Source organism: Helicoverpa armigera, chromosome 5 (genome assembly GCF_030705265.1).
Source record: "Helicoverpa armigera isolate CAAS_96S chromosome 5, ASM3070526v1, whole genome shotgun sequence".
Lineage (NCBI taxonomy): Eukaryota > Metazoa > Arthropoda > Insecta > Lepidoptera > Noctuidae > Helicoverpa > Helicoverpa armigera.
Window position 1 is genome coordinate 13,580,007 of NC_087124.1, and position 17,712 is coordinate 13,597,718.

A 17,712-nucleotide genomic window follows, 5' to 3' on the forward strand; every position below is an offset into this window, starting at 1 on the left:
AAAATAGCGGAATGCCACATACGCTTCAATCGTAATCGAGTCGGGATTGGATCTCAGTCGAATCGAGTCGAACGTCAATCGAATGGCGCTTAAGTAAAATTAGGAGAATCGGGGCCCAGATTGGCGTTTCGATACTGCTGCCGCAGGATACTAGAACAACGATTATAAAACTTAATTGGTTTGGTTGAATTGCGTTTTGTTTACTTTATGGAAATGAAACAAACTACGTGAAACTTCTATATACCGTGATCTGACGAGTAAATAAAACGACATGGGTGTCATATAATATTTGTTTATTGAGTAAGGCCAAAAGGCTCGGGTGCTGTACACTAGGGCGGCGCGTGGAACGGATCGTTCTCACGCTACAGTGAGTAGAGTCGACATGCGCTGATTTAGTATTTACTACGAGGAATAGTTACATTGATTCAATTTAAAATCTACTTACATTTATCTGTTACGGTTACTTTATATTCACTCTGCAGTCACTTATTTTAGAAACTTGAGTGTACTTCGAACAATACAAAATGTACAATAGTTCATATATGGGTACAGAACACTTACTATACAATAAATTGATTATAATTAACGGACGGCCGAAATCTATAAATACTGATTTGGAACACTTCTCTACTGTTACGAACAAAACATAAGAATATAATACATAAACCGATGCAACAATAAAATCAAAAGAATTATCACAAAAATGGAATATTAAGTTACAAATAATAATTTGTTAAAAATCTTATAAACAAGGCAACGAAATCAAAATATAAAGAAATATCGCTGACGAGCAGCTAGTTGAGCACTGAGTAAGTACAGGGGGGCTCGTGTGCCGCTACGTACATGTACTTATCGCCTACAGCTACAGTATACGCCTAGCCTAGCGGTGACAGCGTCACGCGTGTATACGGTACATAAATATACAGACTTGTGGTTAAGGCACGGACGGCTCGCCGCAGCCTGCCGCACTCGGGGCGCGCCCTATCTACTCAACCTTACATATTTACATATCGGAATACATTAACCTATATACTTGTGTGCTACTGTCCACTAATCAAGAGCTACCTCTGTGGCGTGGCGCACGTGTGGCGCACATGTGGCTAACTAGAGTGTACACTAGGCGCGGCCGAGTGCGCGGCACTAGGCGGACGAGTGGCGTCTTCACTATCATGTAATTTAGAATCTTGCACGCTTTCAATACCACTTACCTACGTCTAATCCTTATACTAAACAAACGCAGATAAACGCGAGCGATTTGCACACAACTGGAATCACTGAAAACAATGCAGTTGGTGACTCATCGTTAGAATTTTGTTCAAATTGTATAAATACTAATGGTACGCTCAATTCATTGGTCAAGATTACAGTTATAAATACCATCATTAATATATTTAACATTGCATATGCACACCGCTCGCTCTATTTGTCACAGTTAATAAAATTGCGCCGCTGAGGTCTTCGCTACACCGATCATCTTATTAAATCTATAGCACGTTACGTTTTGACAGCTTCTAAATATTACGCCGCTTTGTATATATTATTTATAAATATCGCAATAACGCTTGAGCATACGCTAATAAGTAGTTGTTTTATCACATTTATGTAAAAAAGTTCAAACAGCATATCCGAACAAGAGCTATCAAAACCCACGCGCACCTGGAATGTGGCGCGGCGTCGCGGACCTCTCAGCGGCGAACAGTTACGCTTACTGACTACTACTAGATAATAAATATTTGTATTCGAATTCATCATGAATACGTACACGGACGTGTCAGCAGTCGGACAGTCAACAGTTATTCCTACAATTCATTTATTATCCTATTGCTAATTTATTTTATTATTACAGAAATACATCTAATATTACATGTTTCAAAAATACAATGCTAGTTACCATGATTGTTTCCAAATACAATAGAATACACGTTACGATAAAAATTCGAAGTTCTTCAAAGTCAGGCACTGTGTTATCAAGTATAGTGTTTACATACATCTCAATATAAGTCGCCCCTATACAGAGTCAGACATTGCATTAAATAACTTCATATGAAAATAGTCGCGTTCTTAGCCTAGATATAAGTACTCAAGTCTGTATTAATTTATAAAATTTGTCATTTTTATAAAAAATGTACACTGTGTGCCCGCGCCGGCACGTCGTGTGAGATCAACAAGTGCACCGAGTTATATAATATCTATATCAAAAGCCTATGAAGTAATAAACCCGTACAAACTGCAGCCACGGCCTGCGCACGAGTTGACCTGACGCGACATGGCGTCACCACTACTCTCACTATATAATTCGTCTGCGTGGTAAAGTTAAGTACAGGGTGGCGGCGCTCTGTGGCGCCACACTTCTTAAAGCTAATTATTAGTTATGTCACGCACACACTCACACTGTCCAAATGTATAAAACGTACAGGTACAAACTAGAACACTCGACACACACACAAATCTTCATTCACACGCACACGCACACAACAGTCATTTGGTTGATATGCGACGAGGTTCGTGTTAACTTTCTTCTTGTATTTCTAATATTTTTGTTCGATTTTCATGTTTTCTTAAATGTCACAACTGAAACAAAATATTTAAATTATCAAAAAGTTATAACGGTGCGAAACGACGAAGCAAGCACACGCGTGCAGCACTGGCAGCGCGGCAGTAGCGGCTAGATGTGTCAGTACCGGCTAGATGAGGCGCTCCTCGGGCGGCGGCTTGAGCGCGTGCTGCATCATCTCGGCGCGCGGGTTGCAGTACTCCTGCCCCGACGGCGAGTACGTGCCGCGCGTGGCTCGCTTGCGCCGCGCCTGCGCGCCCAGCGCCCCCAGCGCCCCGCCGGCGAGAGCCAGCGCCAGCAGCGCCGCGCCCACCGCGATCAGCACCGTCGCCGACGTGTCGCCCGCGCCCGACCCCGACGCCACCACCTGCCCACAGACCACACGTTAAGAATCGCTTTATGGATTTTAAGAAACTTTGTCAAAACAGCTAAGCAGCAAAGTCCAAAAATGAATGATTTTACACCATTGCTCCAGAGAGCACGTAAAGCGTCAGTCCTGCACGTGATCTCTCTGATTGTATCGAATTGGCTGTGGGAAATATTCTCTATTGACGGTACCTGCTGCGAGCAGTTGTGTCCGCCCCAGCCGTCCACGCAGTGGCACACGTAGTCAGTGTGCGCGGCGCAGCGCTGCTCGCACGTGCCGCCGTGCAGGCAGGGGCCCGTGCCGTTGCCCTCGCCCAGCGCGAAGCACGGGTCCTGCAGCGAGCACTCGTTGCCGCAGAACCCAGGCGCACACAGGCATCTGTAACACAAACCATACAATATTAGAAAACGGCTACCAAAGATATATAACAAACATATTTCTTAAATTTAAGACACTATGACATATTTATAGTAAGAGATGATGGATGTATACATACGTGTAGGAGCCGTTCAGGTTGAGGCAGTCCCCGGGCCCGCAGCTCACGAGCCCGGCCGCGCACTCGTCCACGTCCACCTCGCAGCGGGCGCCCGTCCATCCTGCACCACACCAGAACATACTATGTAACTCATACATTCTACACTCATGAAATTATGTTGAGCACCCAGTGTTAAACCGAGTACAATATAATAAGTAAATATTGAATAATTCTTCTTACAAATAATATTAGGTAGAATCTATGTTCTGGCGTCTCCCAGTCGCCGTTATGTGACTAATTCGTATTAGTAATGATTATGACCTCAATATGCTGAAAACAGTAGCAAACTTTTACACTATACAATATGTTATTAACTTCATAGTACTTTTTTTATTAATTAATTAGGTATGGTCATAGAATTCCGGTGCTTTATAGAAATAGCAAATAGTTTCAGGTGATCGTTATCAGGTTATGATTGTATCGCGTGATAACGTTATCAGTAAACAATGTGAAGGTTCCCGCGGCGCTCAAACAGACCGCATCCTTCGGCGGTAATGCAACGATAACATAACCATTCTCACGAAATTATTGTGTTTTGAGACATATCGTACAATAACATGACATATTGCAGAAGATGAGGTCACGGCGCTGTGCTCTCAACTCCTTTGTATAATATGTTTACAAGGAAACTTACTTCGGCCGATATTATATTGGGACTTCCACAATAGATCATAACACATTGATGGTTCATAAGGGGTGTAGGCATGTTCAAAATAAAAACTTTTGATTTTTTTCATTGTGTTGCAACGGTCAGCAAGTAGGAACATTACAGTATTGTTGGTATTCGGCCTCGGATAAATCGGTAGCTAGTGCATAAACGTCGACAGTAACTTGACCAATGATGTGGAAATATTTATATTTTTTGTTCATCGGAAAACAATCTTACAATAGACAGGTCGTGGTAATGAAAACATCAGGAAACTGAAGCGAAGCCACCGTCACGGGTAATAACGAATTACGACAATTTGTCACAAGTCACAATGAAATGTATTGACTCACTGCATTCTGTATACATATGTACATAATTATTGTAATATGTCGTCTGCCCGATATATCAACAGGTGTAGAACTGTTTTACATAAATGTATATTTAATTTACATGTTATTGACACTAGTAGTCTTCAGAGTTGCTTGTCTACAGATAAATAGCAAGACGTTCGCAAGAGTATACCTACTTTATATCAACGTGAAAAAAAATTAAAAGCATAAAGCTTTATCTTCTATTATGAGGTGATTACTCGTAATTTGTAGCGAAACGTACACCTGTTACTCCATAACCGAGTATAAAAAACATGAATTAAAAATTATAAAACTTGTCGATCGTTGTCCTTCCTCTCGAGTTTTCTACAATCGAGTTCAAGGTACCTGCGCGTGATATGAGAAGGTAAGTACGATAGTGTCAACTGTCAAGTAATACTACATCTGCACGCACTTCTACTATGAGACACGTACGTAGATTTTTGTACAGTAGTATCTCACGTGACATGATTGATTGTTTACTATTCACTCGTCAATCATCCGCGGAACAAAACGTTTATTTGAATTAATTTCGTAAATAATAGTCTGAATGAAGGGCGGACGGCCGGTGACATAAGCGTTTGTTTATCTAGCGGCGATCACTATCACTGACAACACACAATGCCATGATATCAGCGACCCGGACTTGTCATCAACTATATCAGCCCAATTACCTATTCACTAATTACTCACTATAATTAATCTAATATCACTCAATTACTTCTTGATAAAAATGTCTGAATTCATTGAAAAGAATAACTTCTTAAACGTTATGTATGCTTTATAATGAAGCACTAAATCCAGGTAATACAATACCTAACAAGACTAGAAGTAGCAGTGTGATCATCATGGCGAGCACATCATCACATCAGCCACTATCACAGTAGGATCAGCTCGCAGCACTCATCACACAGACACACAAACTGCACAGATATCAATTAGCGCGACGTCCCGCGCCCGGCGTGCGACTGGCCCCGCGCCGCGCCCGCGCGGACACTGATTCACAAACTGTGACGACACCGCGATTTTCCTGCATCTCCGATACCGACTAATTAATATTATGAAGATGTCCCATTGTACTCGCATTCATTATATTGCGCGAGTGTTTACCGCCCACGATACACTTACACTACACACGTGAAGGACAGAGCGGACCCTGCCTGCACTTTTGTTGTTAATAACAATGTATGATTGCTGCCATAAATAATAATACAATGGGTGATATAAATATTTACGGCTCTATAACTATTATATTTCATGAATTAGTTGTACAACTTGTTCTCAAAACAAAACCTTGTTTAATGTTTTTATTGCAAATGCTAAGTAGGAACTACGATGCACTAGCAAGGTAACATGTAAAATAAATGACTAAGTTTACGGTTTGTTTGCGGTGTAAACAAGGACATCAATGAATCATGACGATTTCATATAAAACGACAATGGATTTTGCCTGACGTCGTGTCTATTATTTAATTTGATTATTAGAAAAAGTTTGCGAACCACAGTCCGTGTTATCAGGTGAGCGCTTATCGGCGATGTAGTCGCGATCGCGCACAATGCCGATAAGATACTCCGACACAAGTGTAGGTGACCACACATACACACAAATACACATACAAACACATGCTGACAACTTCACTGGGAACTGTTACAGTGGAACATCACTGATATCAATATTTGGTCCGTGTACCACATTCCAAAATAGACACTGCATTGAATAAAGACTGAACACTTTCACTTAATCATTATTTGACTTCCTGAAAAGGAAGAGAGGTTTTCAATCCATCTGTAATTTTTTACAACTTAGATTTTTTTTTCTCATTCAAGGCAGTAGGTATGTTTCGCTACTGAATAAATATGATGTGTATGTGTACCAGTTCTGAGACGCGCACGTTACGGCACATCAGTGACGTCACAGCCGACCATTGACTCACGCGTGGTCTGTGCGCTGTTATTCGCGTTGCTATTTACATGTGCCTCCTGAATATGGCATGTTCCATACTTTCTATTTTGTAGCACGTGTGAATGAATAAATTATAAGAAGAGTAGGTGTCGCGGAGCAGGTATCGTGATACCATGTGAAAGGGGTTGACGTGATCATGTAGACAGAGAGTGTATATAATAGAGTGGTGCAGCAGCTGGCTGCGCTAGTTACCGGTGCCGCTGCAGTCGCAGAGGTAGTCGCCGGTGGCGTCGAGGCAGCGGCCGGCGTGCAGACAGGCGGCGGCGCCGCCCGCCTCCGCGCACTCGTCGCGCTCCGCCTCGCAGCGCCGCCCGCTGTAGCCCGCCGCGCACACGCACCGCGCCGACTGCGCATACACCCTACTGTTACTATACATGCTCCAACAACAATGCATTCTAATTGCATAGTGACCACCATACCATGCACTGACACCCTTAAGATCATAGGCCACTTATGCTCCCGCCCAGCAAAAAGAATATTATTTAAATATGGACTTTAAATATTGCTCTTTAGATATAGTTTACATTATGAATAAGCAGACAGCTCGCTATCAGCCAGCTTGGCGTACCTTGGTATCGTTGACGCAGTGGCCGTGCAGACAGGGCGTGAGCTCGCAGAAGGCGTACTCGCAGTACACGCCCTCGAAGCCCTCGTTGCACACGCACGTGAAGTTGTTGCCCGTCGGGGGATCTGTTACCCGATTATACATTTACAAGTATTGTAAGTAAATTACGTTGCTTTGAAGCTAGATGCTGATGGACTAAAAGTGTTACAGATCAGACTGTATACAAAATGTGTCGTACTTAATCACAATAAATGAAACACGTTAATATACTGATTAATATTATGTCGATTAGCATAAAGAAAAAAATAAAATACGCAATATTTTTTTATAACAAAGTAAATAGATAGATAGAGTATATATGCGAGAATTAGAACACCATATAAGAGACAGTCATTACAAACAACAGAAATTCTCCCTTGAAAACTGACAGCTGTCAAGTGGTCAAACATTCGATACTCCTAACTTTATCTCTGCTTTATACATGATTTTTAACCCCCGACGCAAAAACGACGGGGTGTTATAAGTTTGACGTGTCTGTGTGTGTGTGTGTGTGTGTGTGTGTGTATGTGGCATCGTAGCTCTCAAACGGATGATCCGATTGTAATGCGGTTTTTTTTGTTTAAAAGGTATGTCATTCGGGAGTGTTCTTAGCTATGTTTGGTGGAAATCGGTTCAGGTCTTCAAGGTCATCAGCTCGTTTGTAAGGTGTGAGAGGAATGTTACACGCTCAGTTTACTTGCAAGCATGTGTGGGATCTGAAATTTGAAACACTAATGTCTTCTGGAACCACCGAGCTGGTCTGCTGTTAGGGCACGAAGGTAGGAGACGTAACCCTGAACTGCCTTTTAGTAAACCCATCGAGTTTGGGCTCGTTGAATTTGTCTTGACTAGTTCTCTTCAATTGACGAGAACCTGATACTGGAAATGGGATGTGGCGGATGAAACCCTGGAATGCCGGAATGAAACGGATAAACCAATTTATATCTTCGCTGAAAATCTAGAATGACCAAAGGTTTATGTTTCCTCAATCTGTGCAATTCTCCCAGAGCCAGTACCTATGTTATGAGGATTGTTAAACAGCATCCTTTGGCCGAGATCGCATAGAGCGACCTCATCTTAAAATAAAAGAAATTAACTGAAAGAAGGAAAAATTAAGGAGCTCCTTCAAAAAGCGTGAAATAAAATTAAATTATAAATTTAAAAAAACCCCCGACCCAAAAAAAGTACGCAATTAGTATGACAAAAGGTTAAAAACGCTAAACCCTATAAAAAGCAAAAAATAACTTTTAACACTACGTAAGTACCAACTAAAGCATGTCAGACTAAACTAAATTTTGACGTGTCGGGGGACCGCTTTTTACCTTCAAAAATACTTACATAAATCAAATGATACCTACCTAATTACAACATTCGTATAAAATCAAATTATGTACACAGTTGTAAGTAGTATATACTTAATTACTTCTAACGTTAGGCTAATAAATTAGAGCGGTCCCCCGACACGACAAAATTCAGTTTAGTCTGACATGCTTTAGTTGGTACTTACGTAGTGTTAAAAGTTATTTTTTGCTTTTTATAGGGTTTAGCGTTTTTAACCTTTTGTCATACTAATTGCGTACTTTTTTTGGGTCGGGGGTTTTTTTAAATTTATAATTTAATTTTTGTAAATTAGGAAAACGAAAAATGATTCCTGTGGCTAAACCACTGAATGGATTAGGTTATTTTTTTACAATTCGCCATAGAATATCATAAAGTATATTGTGAAAGGATTGAACGTGATTAGGAACGACACCCGATATACATGTGAATGAGAGTATGTTTTGAGCAGTTAGGTGTGTGTGTGTGTGTGCGCTGGTGCGTACCGGGCGGCGTGTCCAGGCAGGCGGCGGCGGCGGGCGCGCAGGGCCGGTGCGCGCAGGCGCGGTGGCGCGGCGCGGCGCACGTGGGGCCCCGCCACGCGCCCGCGCACGCGCAGCGGAACCCGCCCGCGCCGTCCGTGCACGTGCCGCCGTGCTGGCACGGCGACGACAGGCACTCGTCGATGTCGCGCTCGCATCTGACACACGACATACACAGCGTACAACGATCCGCCTCCGACCGACGCCAGACGGGAAAGCATGACATTGATGGCTCCAGTTATTAAATACACTAATAATGGCATCCGTGGCCGACTTCAGCCACACATAAGGACATTAATGCAGGATCGAAACTAAATACACTAGAGTATCGCCAAATATACATGATATCAATTTTAACATTAAATGCTATACAGTAATAACCCCATATAAATCAATAGCGTTGAACAATTTGCCAATAACTCACAAGTCTCCCTCGAAGCCCTCGGGACAGATGCAGGTGTACTCCGCGATGCCGTCCTTACACGTGGCGCCGTTCTGACACTGATGCGATGCACATTCGTCCACGTCAATCTACAATCAAACAATTTATTTATTTATACTTTATGTACAAAAATGGTACATTGGCGGACTTAATGCCGCAAGAAATCCATTTGCATTTGACATTTAGTGGTATAATGTGGGTGTACCTGGCAGTAGTCTCCAGTGTAGCCGGCGGGACAGGCGCAGGAGTAGGAGGACCTGACGTCGGCGCAGTGTCCGCCGTTAGCGCAGTCCCGCTCCAGGCACAGCACGCAGCCCACGCCCGCCGCCGAGCCCCACGGCCGCCCCGACCTGCACACAGCCAAATAAATAAATAAAATACATTCATTTCAGGTTTCCCCATATAAAAATTACAAAGCACGAAATACATAAACATCGTCACAAAATATAATAAATACAAGTAATTGAATAATTATTACAATGTCAAATTAAATTAAATTTTGAAAAATAATACATGCAATATTGAATCAAAAGAGTAGTAAATTAATTAATGTAACAAGACAAAGTCGCTGACACGCTCCAACTATATGCCTACTGGAACACTTTCTAATATAAGGACAGTCCAGTCGTCCTGCAATGATTGCCGGGACAGTATTGAAGCTTGCCCGCACCAAGGATCTGCTCCTCCGTGACGTCACACACTGGCACTGGCACTGGCGCGGTACTCACATGAGCGCGTAGTGCGGCTGCGCGGCCAGCAGCGCCGCCGTGGCGCCCACGAACAGCTCCTCCTCCGTGACGTCACACACTGGCACTGGCACTGGCGCGGTACTCACATGAGCGCGTAGTGCGGCTGCGCGGCCAGCAGCGCCGCCGTGGCGCCCACGAACAGCTCCTCCTCCGTGACGTCACACACTGGCACTGGCACTGGCGCGGTACTCACATGAGCGCGTAGTGCGGCTGCGCGGCCAGCAGCGCCGCCGTGGCGCCCACGAACAGCTCCTCCTCCGTGAAGAACGGCAGCAGCAGCCCGCCCACGTGCACCGCGCCCATGCAGCCCTGTCAAACACACATTACACGCTCAATCAAATATTATTGCAATACAACTCCACTTCGACTCATAGGAAATTTTAAAATAACTTTTACCTTGAAGTATTCTCCGGCTAAATTGTCGCCAGTCACTTCTTCGCCTTCCGAGTATTCCCACACGTTCGGATCCGTTGAACTTTCACTCTGGAAAACAAAGTCACAAAAATTATTGACATATTTTTAACCGTCGCAATAGGGTATTTTAGTCTAGATGAGAAAAAAATTAAAAGTGAATTACAATGATTGTTTAGAGGAAAAGCAATCGGGAAATGTTAGTTTCACTTCGTAAGGTACATAAATATATTTTTTATTGCAGTTTAAAGTTTTTAGGTTTTATCTGTCTTTGAACACTACGAAATGTCGCCGCCATGCTAATGACGTCATTAATACACAGGGTCATTTCGCCTGTTCGCGTCCATAGCCCAGTTCGCGTCCATTTTGCCGATCTCCTTTTAAAAATCCTCGAAAACAAGTCAATTAGTGTGTTACACTAATCAAACGAAAAGTCATTACCGCTAATACGTTAATGTATAAGAGGCACGCACAGATAGACAAACGTTCTGTGCGTCCAACCAATCCTTTTAGAAAAAATAATTAGTCTAGGCTCTTCAACAAGAAAGCGAAAACACGCAGAATTTTAGATAAAAATTAGTGTGCAGCGGCGTGTTTGATGGTAAGTTTTATATTGTTTTATGTGAATTTTAGGATAGATAGCTATTTCTACAGTTTAATGATGAATAAAAGTATAATGTTTATTATGAATTTGGTAATGTTTTTTATATTTAACGAGTAAAATAAGGTGGACGCGAATTACTACATCGAATTTTACGAAACTTCCACTTTGCGTCCACAATGGACGCGAACTAAAACTATCCTCTATAATAATAAACCAAATTGCGTCCACTGTTTTCGTTAAATACTTGCTTATAAAAAATAATTAAAACATACTGTTTAATATTAATATATTAAACAGTACATTTTTTTATTAAGATATATACGTGGTTATAATTAAATTATCAACTGATATAAGTAATTTCATTTAAGATAAGTTCTTCCGATACAGGAAAAAAGAAGGAAAAGACAACATACACAGAAGAAGATTTAAATAAAGCGTTAAATGTTATTCGAGAGAAGAATAAATCGATAAAAAATATGCAAAGAATATGCTACCTTGTCTGATAATTTATTGACTCAACAATTCTTTTAGTTGTATGTTTACACAAAATTATTAAATTGTTTTGTTAATTTAATATGAAAGGAAATCGATCTACGGATCGAAAACGCCTGGAAGAGCTACTGGTCCATGAAGGGAGAACTCCCTTTATGTCTGAAGCGGAAACTAGTCGACATGTGTATTCTGCCCATCCTAACCTACGGCGCTCAGACTTGGTCTTTGACCGAATCTCAAAAGTCCAGGCTAAAAGTATGCCAAAGGAGCATGGAGCGTAGCCTGCTCAGCATACGGCTTAGTGACCGGATACCTACGCAACACCATTATCCGGTCCAAGATCCGGGCATAGTAGATGTGGGCAATAAGTCTGCAAAGTTGAAGTCGAATGCACCCGGACAAGTGGGCCAACATCCCCACACACTGGATCCCTGAGGATGGAAGGTGACCGAGAGGGAGATTAAGAAAACGCTGGAGAGAAGACTTGGACAGCTTCCTCTCGGACTGGCCACAAATAGCGATGGACAGAGAAAAATGGAAGGCTATGGGGGAGGCCTTTGCCCAGCAGTGGGACAGCATAGGCTAATAAAAAAAATATGGCCAAAACTTAGTATAATCAAGGCGGATCTTAAGCATTCCCTGTGATTTAGAGTAAAATTAACAGAATTGATTACTGTTTATTCTTCAAGTTTCAAAATTAATTGCCTAATTTTAAGTTACTTAAACCAATGTTGAGAAGAATTATTTTTATTTTGTAAAGTGAATTTTAAATGATGATAATGTTGATTTTAATAATTAAGTGTATTGTTAAATAAAGAAATTGTTCAAATACAATCTTTCTTTATTAATTCTTAACAATTTCACCCTATATTCCTTTTCAAAGCCGCTGGACGCGAACTGGACCATGGGTGGACGCGAATTGGATTTTGTGGACGCAAACTGGGTAAAACGCCTAATTCTGAGGTTTATCGATTTAAATAGAAAACGTAAGATATTTCTTATACAACTGAAAGTTAATCTTAAAATAGAGTATATAAGGAATACATTACACAAATTTCACATGGAAATGAGTGCTGGAGCATTTTTATTATCGCCGTCAAACTTGCCAACTGCACTAAATGGTCGCCAACAGGCGAAATGACCCTATCAAAATATGTATTACTGACAGCTGTAGTAGCGTAATGACGTCATGACCAAAAAACAATCATGGCGTCCGTTGTGTGCCGCGTTTTCGCGAAATACGCGCGAAATTTGAAATTATGATAAAACAATTAATTTATATTCGTACATAACGTGAGAAAAAAAAATATTTTTAATTTTTTAGAGATATATTAAGACTAAAGAATTTATTTAAGATATATTTCAAAAATGCATGTAATACCCTATTAGTAAAAGTAATATGGCATGAGCTCACCATAGTGGTAGGCAGGGAGGGCGGCAGCGTGGTGGCGGCGGCGGCGCCGGGGCGCAGGCCGCCCAGCGTGATGGTGCCCTCCATGACGAGGCGCTGCCACGCGCGCGTGTCGATGGCGGCGGCCAGCGCCAGCTCCTCGTGGCCGGCGGGCTCCAGGAAGGCGCCGCGCAGCGTGTTGCCGGCCAGCGAGAGGCGCAGCGAGGTCCAGGCGGCGTGGCCGGCGGCGCGCAGGCGGCGCAGCGCGGGCAGCCCGGCGCCGCCCACGCGCCACTGCACGGCCACCTGGCCGCGGAACACGCCCACCGTGAACCACGAGCCCGCGTGCTCCGCGTGGAACAGCGTGCCGCCCGACTTGCTGCGGTACGTGATGGTCAGCGAGTCGGGCAGCTCCGCCTCCGACTCCGCCGCGATGTTGCCGGTGCGCGGCACCCGCAGCTTGTACGTCAGCGTCGTGTTCACGCCGTCGAACGTCGCGTTCGACACGCACTCGTACCTATGTACGTCAATGTTACACTTAGCCTCAGGATGTAGCCGATATTCGCTGCAATGGTATCATTACAGTAAAACCTGTCAGCTAAACAAAGCTACAATACTGACCCAGCATCGAGGTTGCGACAGTGCGAGTTGAGCGGACAGCCCTGCAGCTGACAGAACTCCACCTCCGAGCACTGCTTGCCTTTGTACCCGCGAGGACACTGACATCTACACATTCAAATATACACATTCGTTACAACTTGCCGTTCTAAGAAATGTCCATACGTCATATGTGTAGTGGTGTCAAGCATGACGCTGTGCTTACATGTAGTCGTTCCATGTGTTGGTGCAGGTGGCGTTGTGCAGACAGGGCCGCTCGGCGCAGAGGTCGTCGGACACGACGCCGGGCAGCACGCCGGCGGGGTCCAGCCACACCTCGCCGAAGGCGGGCGGCAGCTGCAGCCCCGGCACGTTCAGCGGGAAGAACTCCACGATGGACACGTTCACGCCGTTCGAGATCTGCACACGTACTGAGTCAGCAGGCGTTCTATGGCAGTGCGTGACGTGACCAGTGGCTTGCGACACGTACCTGCACGTCCTGTATGACGCCCTTGAAGTAGGCGCTGTCGTCGGGCTCGGCGGCGGCGGGCGGCGCGGGGGTGGGCGGCGCGGGGGCGGGCGTGGACAGCGGCAGCGCGGGCGCCGGCGACACGGCGGGGGCCGTGGGGCTGGCGGCGGCGGGGGACGCGGGCAGCTGCGACGCGGGGGGCATCTGCGCCTGCGCCGCCGCTACCGGGACCGGGGACGGCACTTCAGTGCTGCTGTCCACCAATGGTGGCGGTGGTCCACCCAAGTACAGCACCTGACACGGGATTACATTGTTACATAAATAACATAACGCCTAACATGCAATTCTAGGTCTCATTGAAAAATCATGTAGTTTACCTGTGCGTCAATCTGCTTGGCGGCCGATATGGACTTGCGGAAGTACTCGGTGCCGTTGAGCTTGACCTGCACCAGCGTGGAGTTGCGCACCACCTCGATGAGGTGCAGGTAGCCGTTGTCGAGGCGCGTGCCGCCCACCGTGTAGTTCTCCGGCGTCTGGTTGAAGCGCAGGTGCAGCAGCAGCTCCCCGCCCTCCAGCGATGCGCCCACTTGCGTCTCGTCCGTTTGACCGAACCTGACAATATATTTATTCCCATGTGTTTTTGCTGGAAAGAAGAAGTGGCACAACAAACTCCCCAGTAATACATGGTTAGAAGAACCTTTCAACAATGTCTTTTGTATATGAATATGAATATACACTCTTTTGCAAAAAAAACGGGCACCTTTTCGAATCTTAGTTTTAAGGACTTTACGTGTATTTCAAAGGGTTTTGATGATTGTAGTATGTTTCTACCGTCAAAAGAGTTAGCCGAGCATGCGTGAGAGTGTATTCTAAATTTGAATTTTGTACAATTGCTAAGAAATTGGTTAAACCTTGTTTTGGACTAACTGCTGACAGAAAGTTCGTCGGTGTTTCGAAAAGTTTTTGAAGTGATTTTCAGGAAAATGATAATGCAGTTTTAATTAATGATTAATGTACTTTTTTGTTAGATCAAAACATTTTTGAAAAACTATGCGTATTTGTTAAAATTTTCACCTGCTCTAAATGGGCTAAACTGATGGTTGATGGCAATGTTAAGAGTTTCGGTATTTTAGTGTAAAGCGTTCTATTGTTTAGATATTGTACCCACGTGTTTTAAAATATCGCTTTTTCATAATTAAACTCTATTTAGAAGAGTATCAGTACCTTTGGCTGCGACAAAACCAATTTAAAGTAAGCAGTGCCGATCACAACTCGTCTCCTATCGGACTTTGACATTTAAAAAATACCAAATTTTGTGATAAATGTTAAAATTAACCACATAAAAATGATGAAGAGGGTTAAAGCTATCTGAAAAGTCAAATTATTGCCTCGTTGAAGCTCTCGATAACTCCATAGGTATCGGGTTACTGAACGACGATTTAGCTGAAAGGGAGTCAAGAATTCAAAATTATTGGCCAAACGTATGTTTCTTAAGAAATGAGCAGATATCCAATTATTGTTATGATTCAATCAGGAAAGTGCTGTAGATGCCAGAAAATCTCATTGTAGGCAAGTTTATTTAATAAAATCTCCATGGGATGAAAACACGCTATTTGAACGCTCAGACTCATAGATCTTCAGTGGTCTACGGAGTTTCCCAAGAGACGAGGTTGTTTAAAAATCAGTGATTACGAGACCTTAAGACCTCGTGCTCACAGTCTATGCGCTATTTTCTGTATTTTGTAGAATTTCAAGACTTTTAAAAATGTTAAAGTCCGATGGGAGACGACTTGTGATCGGCACTGCTTACTTTAAATTGGTTTTGTCGCAACCAAAGGTACTGATACTCTTCTAAATAGTGTTTAATTATGAAAAAGCGATATTTTAAAACACGTGGGTACAATATCTAAACAATAGAACGCTTTACACTAAAATACCGAAACTCTTAACATTGCCATCAACCATCAGTATAGCCCATTCAGAACGGGTGAAAATTTTATCAAATACGCATAGTTTTTCAAAAATGTTTTGATCTTACAAAAAAGTACATTAATCATTAATTAAAACTGCATTATCATTTTCCTGAAAATCACTTCAAAAACTTTTCGAAACACCGACGAACTTTCTGTCAGCAATTAGTCCAAAACAAGGTTTAACCAATTTCTTAGCAATTGTACAAAATTCAAATTTAGAATACACTCTCACGCATGCTCTGCTAACTATTTTGACGGTAGAAACACACTACAATCATCAAAACCCTATGAAATACACGTAAAGTCCTTAAAACTAAGATTTCGCACAGGTGCCCGCTTTTTTTGCAAAAGAGTTTATAAATGTATATTGTAATATACAATTTGCAAACACCACTTAACTGACTCAAGCATTGAATGAATTACGGTAAAGCAACACTTGGCGCACTCGGTTCGTGGATGGATGACTAACTTTATATTAATACTAACCGTTTTCCCGCGGTTTCACCCGCGTCCCGTGGTAACTACTGCCCGTACCGGGATAAAATATAGCCTATGTTACTCGTGGATAATGTAGCTTTCGAATGGTTAATGGTAATGGTAATGGTAGTTTTTGAGCCTATTCATTACAACCAAACAAACAAACAAAGTTTTCCTCCTTATAATATTAGTATAGATGGATAAATCCGAAGTAAATAAATTGTGAAGAGTTTTTTCGTGTTTCGGAAGGCATAATAAACTTGTGGGTAGCTTCAGTCATTTGAACATTTTCGGCAGTCGGTTTGAGTGCTGGGTAGTTAGAAGCCTGAAATTCTGATAATCAATTTGACTAAGGGTTATTGAGTTAGAATTGTGGAGTTGGGACAGACAGTCGGTCGTCGTGGCACAGTGTCAGTGAGCTGCGGGGCGTACCTGGCGCGCGAGCCGAGGTAGAAGATGTGTCCGGTGGGCTTGCGCGTGCGGATGAACATGGAGATGTCGAGCGCCGCCCGCACGCCGCGCCGCGCCGCCTCCGCCACCAGCACGCGCACCACCGCGCGCCGCGCCGCCGCCTCCTGCCCGAACGTGGCCGCCGTGTAGTCTGCAACACGCGCACGAGTCAGCCCCACGCTCAGCGCGCCAGCTCGCCGCGAGCACGGGCACTCACTGTACTGGCAGGTGTCGCCCAGGTGCGGGCGCGGGCACGTGCACACGAAGGACGTCCAGGCGTCGAGGCAGGCGCCGCCGGAGCGGCAGGGGTTGGGCGCGCACTGCGGCACGCGCGGGCACTGCGCCAGCACGCCGTGCAGCAGCGCGCGCGCGCGCGGGCCCGAGCCCTCCGCGCCGCCCGCCGCCGCCTCCGTCGTCGTCTCCGCGCCCGCGTGCGCCTCCTCCGGCAGCACCTGCGCCCAGAGCGACACCACTGTCCACCTCATCCGCACCACCTGAGCCTCGCCACAAACTGCGAGTTACGCGCGTGTCCACTCGCACGTATGCATTCGCACTTTACCTCACACGGACGTAAAACGCTTGCAATGACATAGGTTCAGGTTGGATGTGTAGGAAACGACGTAATTAATTTGACAACTCGAATCACAGTGTAAATCTGGACCTAAATAACAATTCAGTGGTAATTTAATTTGTTTATGAAATATTAAATTTAATTGAAGCGATTGAATAACAAGTAATTTCATTATAATTAAATTTAAT

At 43.9% G+C, this 17,712-nt stretch overlaps 1 protein-coding gene across 2 annotated transcripts in view; it reads right to left on the minus strand.

The window, feature by feature from the left end:
* Nucleotides 1–276: 276 nt before the first annotated feature.
* Crb (crumbs) overlaps nt 277–17,712 on the minus strand; it is a 59,401-nt gene continuing 41,965 nt past the window's right edge. Inside the window, exons 23-40 of one of the 2 annotated variants that reach the window (XM_049842781.2) lie at nt 17,171–17,405; nt 16,936–17,104; nt 14,431–14,665; nt 14,075–14,347; nt 13,811–14,004; nt 13,609–13,713; nt 13,012–13,504; nt 10,487–10,573; nt 10,284–10,399; nt 9,547–9,691; nt 9,324–9,430; nt 8,864–9,057; nt 7,005–7,126; nt 6,629–6,782; nt 3,418–3,517; nt 3,113–3,299; nt 2,682–2,921; nt 277–2,571 (exon numbers count right to left, since the gene is read on the minus strand). In XM_049842781.2, coding sequence (XP_049698738.2) covers nt 2,685–2,921; nt 3,113–3,299; nt 3,418–3,517; nt 6,629–6,782; nt 7,005–7,126; nt 8,864–9,057; nt 9,324–9,430; nt 9,547–9,691; nt 10,284–10,399; nt 10,487–10,573; nt 13,012–13,504; nt 13,609–13,713; nt 13,811–14,004; nt 14,075–14,347; nt 14,431–14,665; nt 16,936–17,104; nt 17,171–17,405 — 3,153 coding nt within the window. In that variant the 3' untranslated portion in view covers nt 277–2,571; nt 2,682–2,684. Of the gene's footprint in view, nt 2,572–2,645; nt 2,922–3,112; nt 3,300–3,417; nt 3,518–6,628; nt 6,783–7,004; nt 7,127–8,863; nt 9,058–9,323; nt 9,431–9,546; nt 9,692–10,283; nt 10,400–10,486; nt 10,574–13,011; nt 13,505–13,608; nt 13,714–13,810; nt 14,005–14,074; nt 14,348–14,430; nt 14,666–16,935; nt 17,105–17,170; nt 17,406–17,712 lie in introns of both variants that reach the window. The other variant, XM_064034796.1, reaches the window with a different exon arrangement.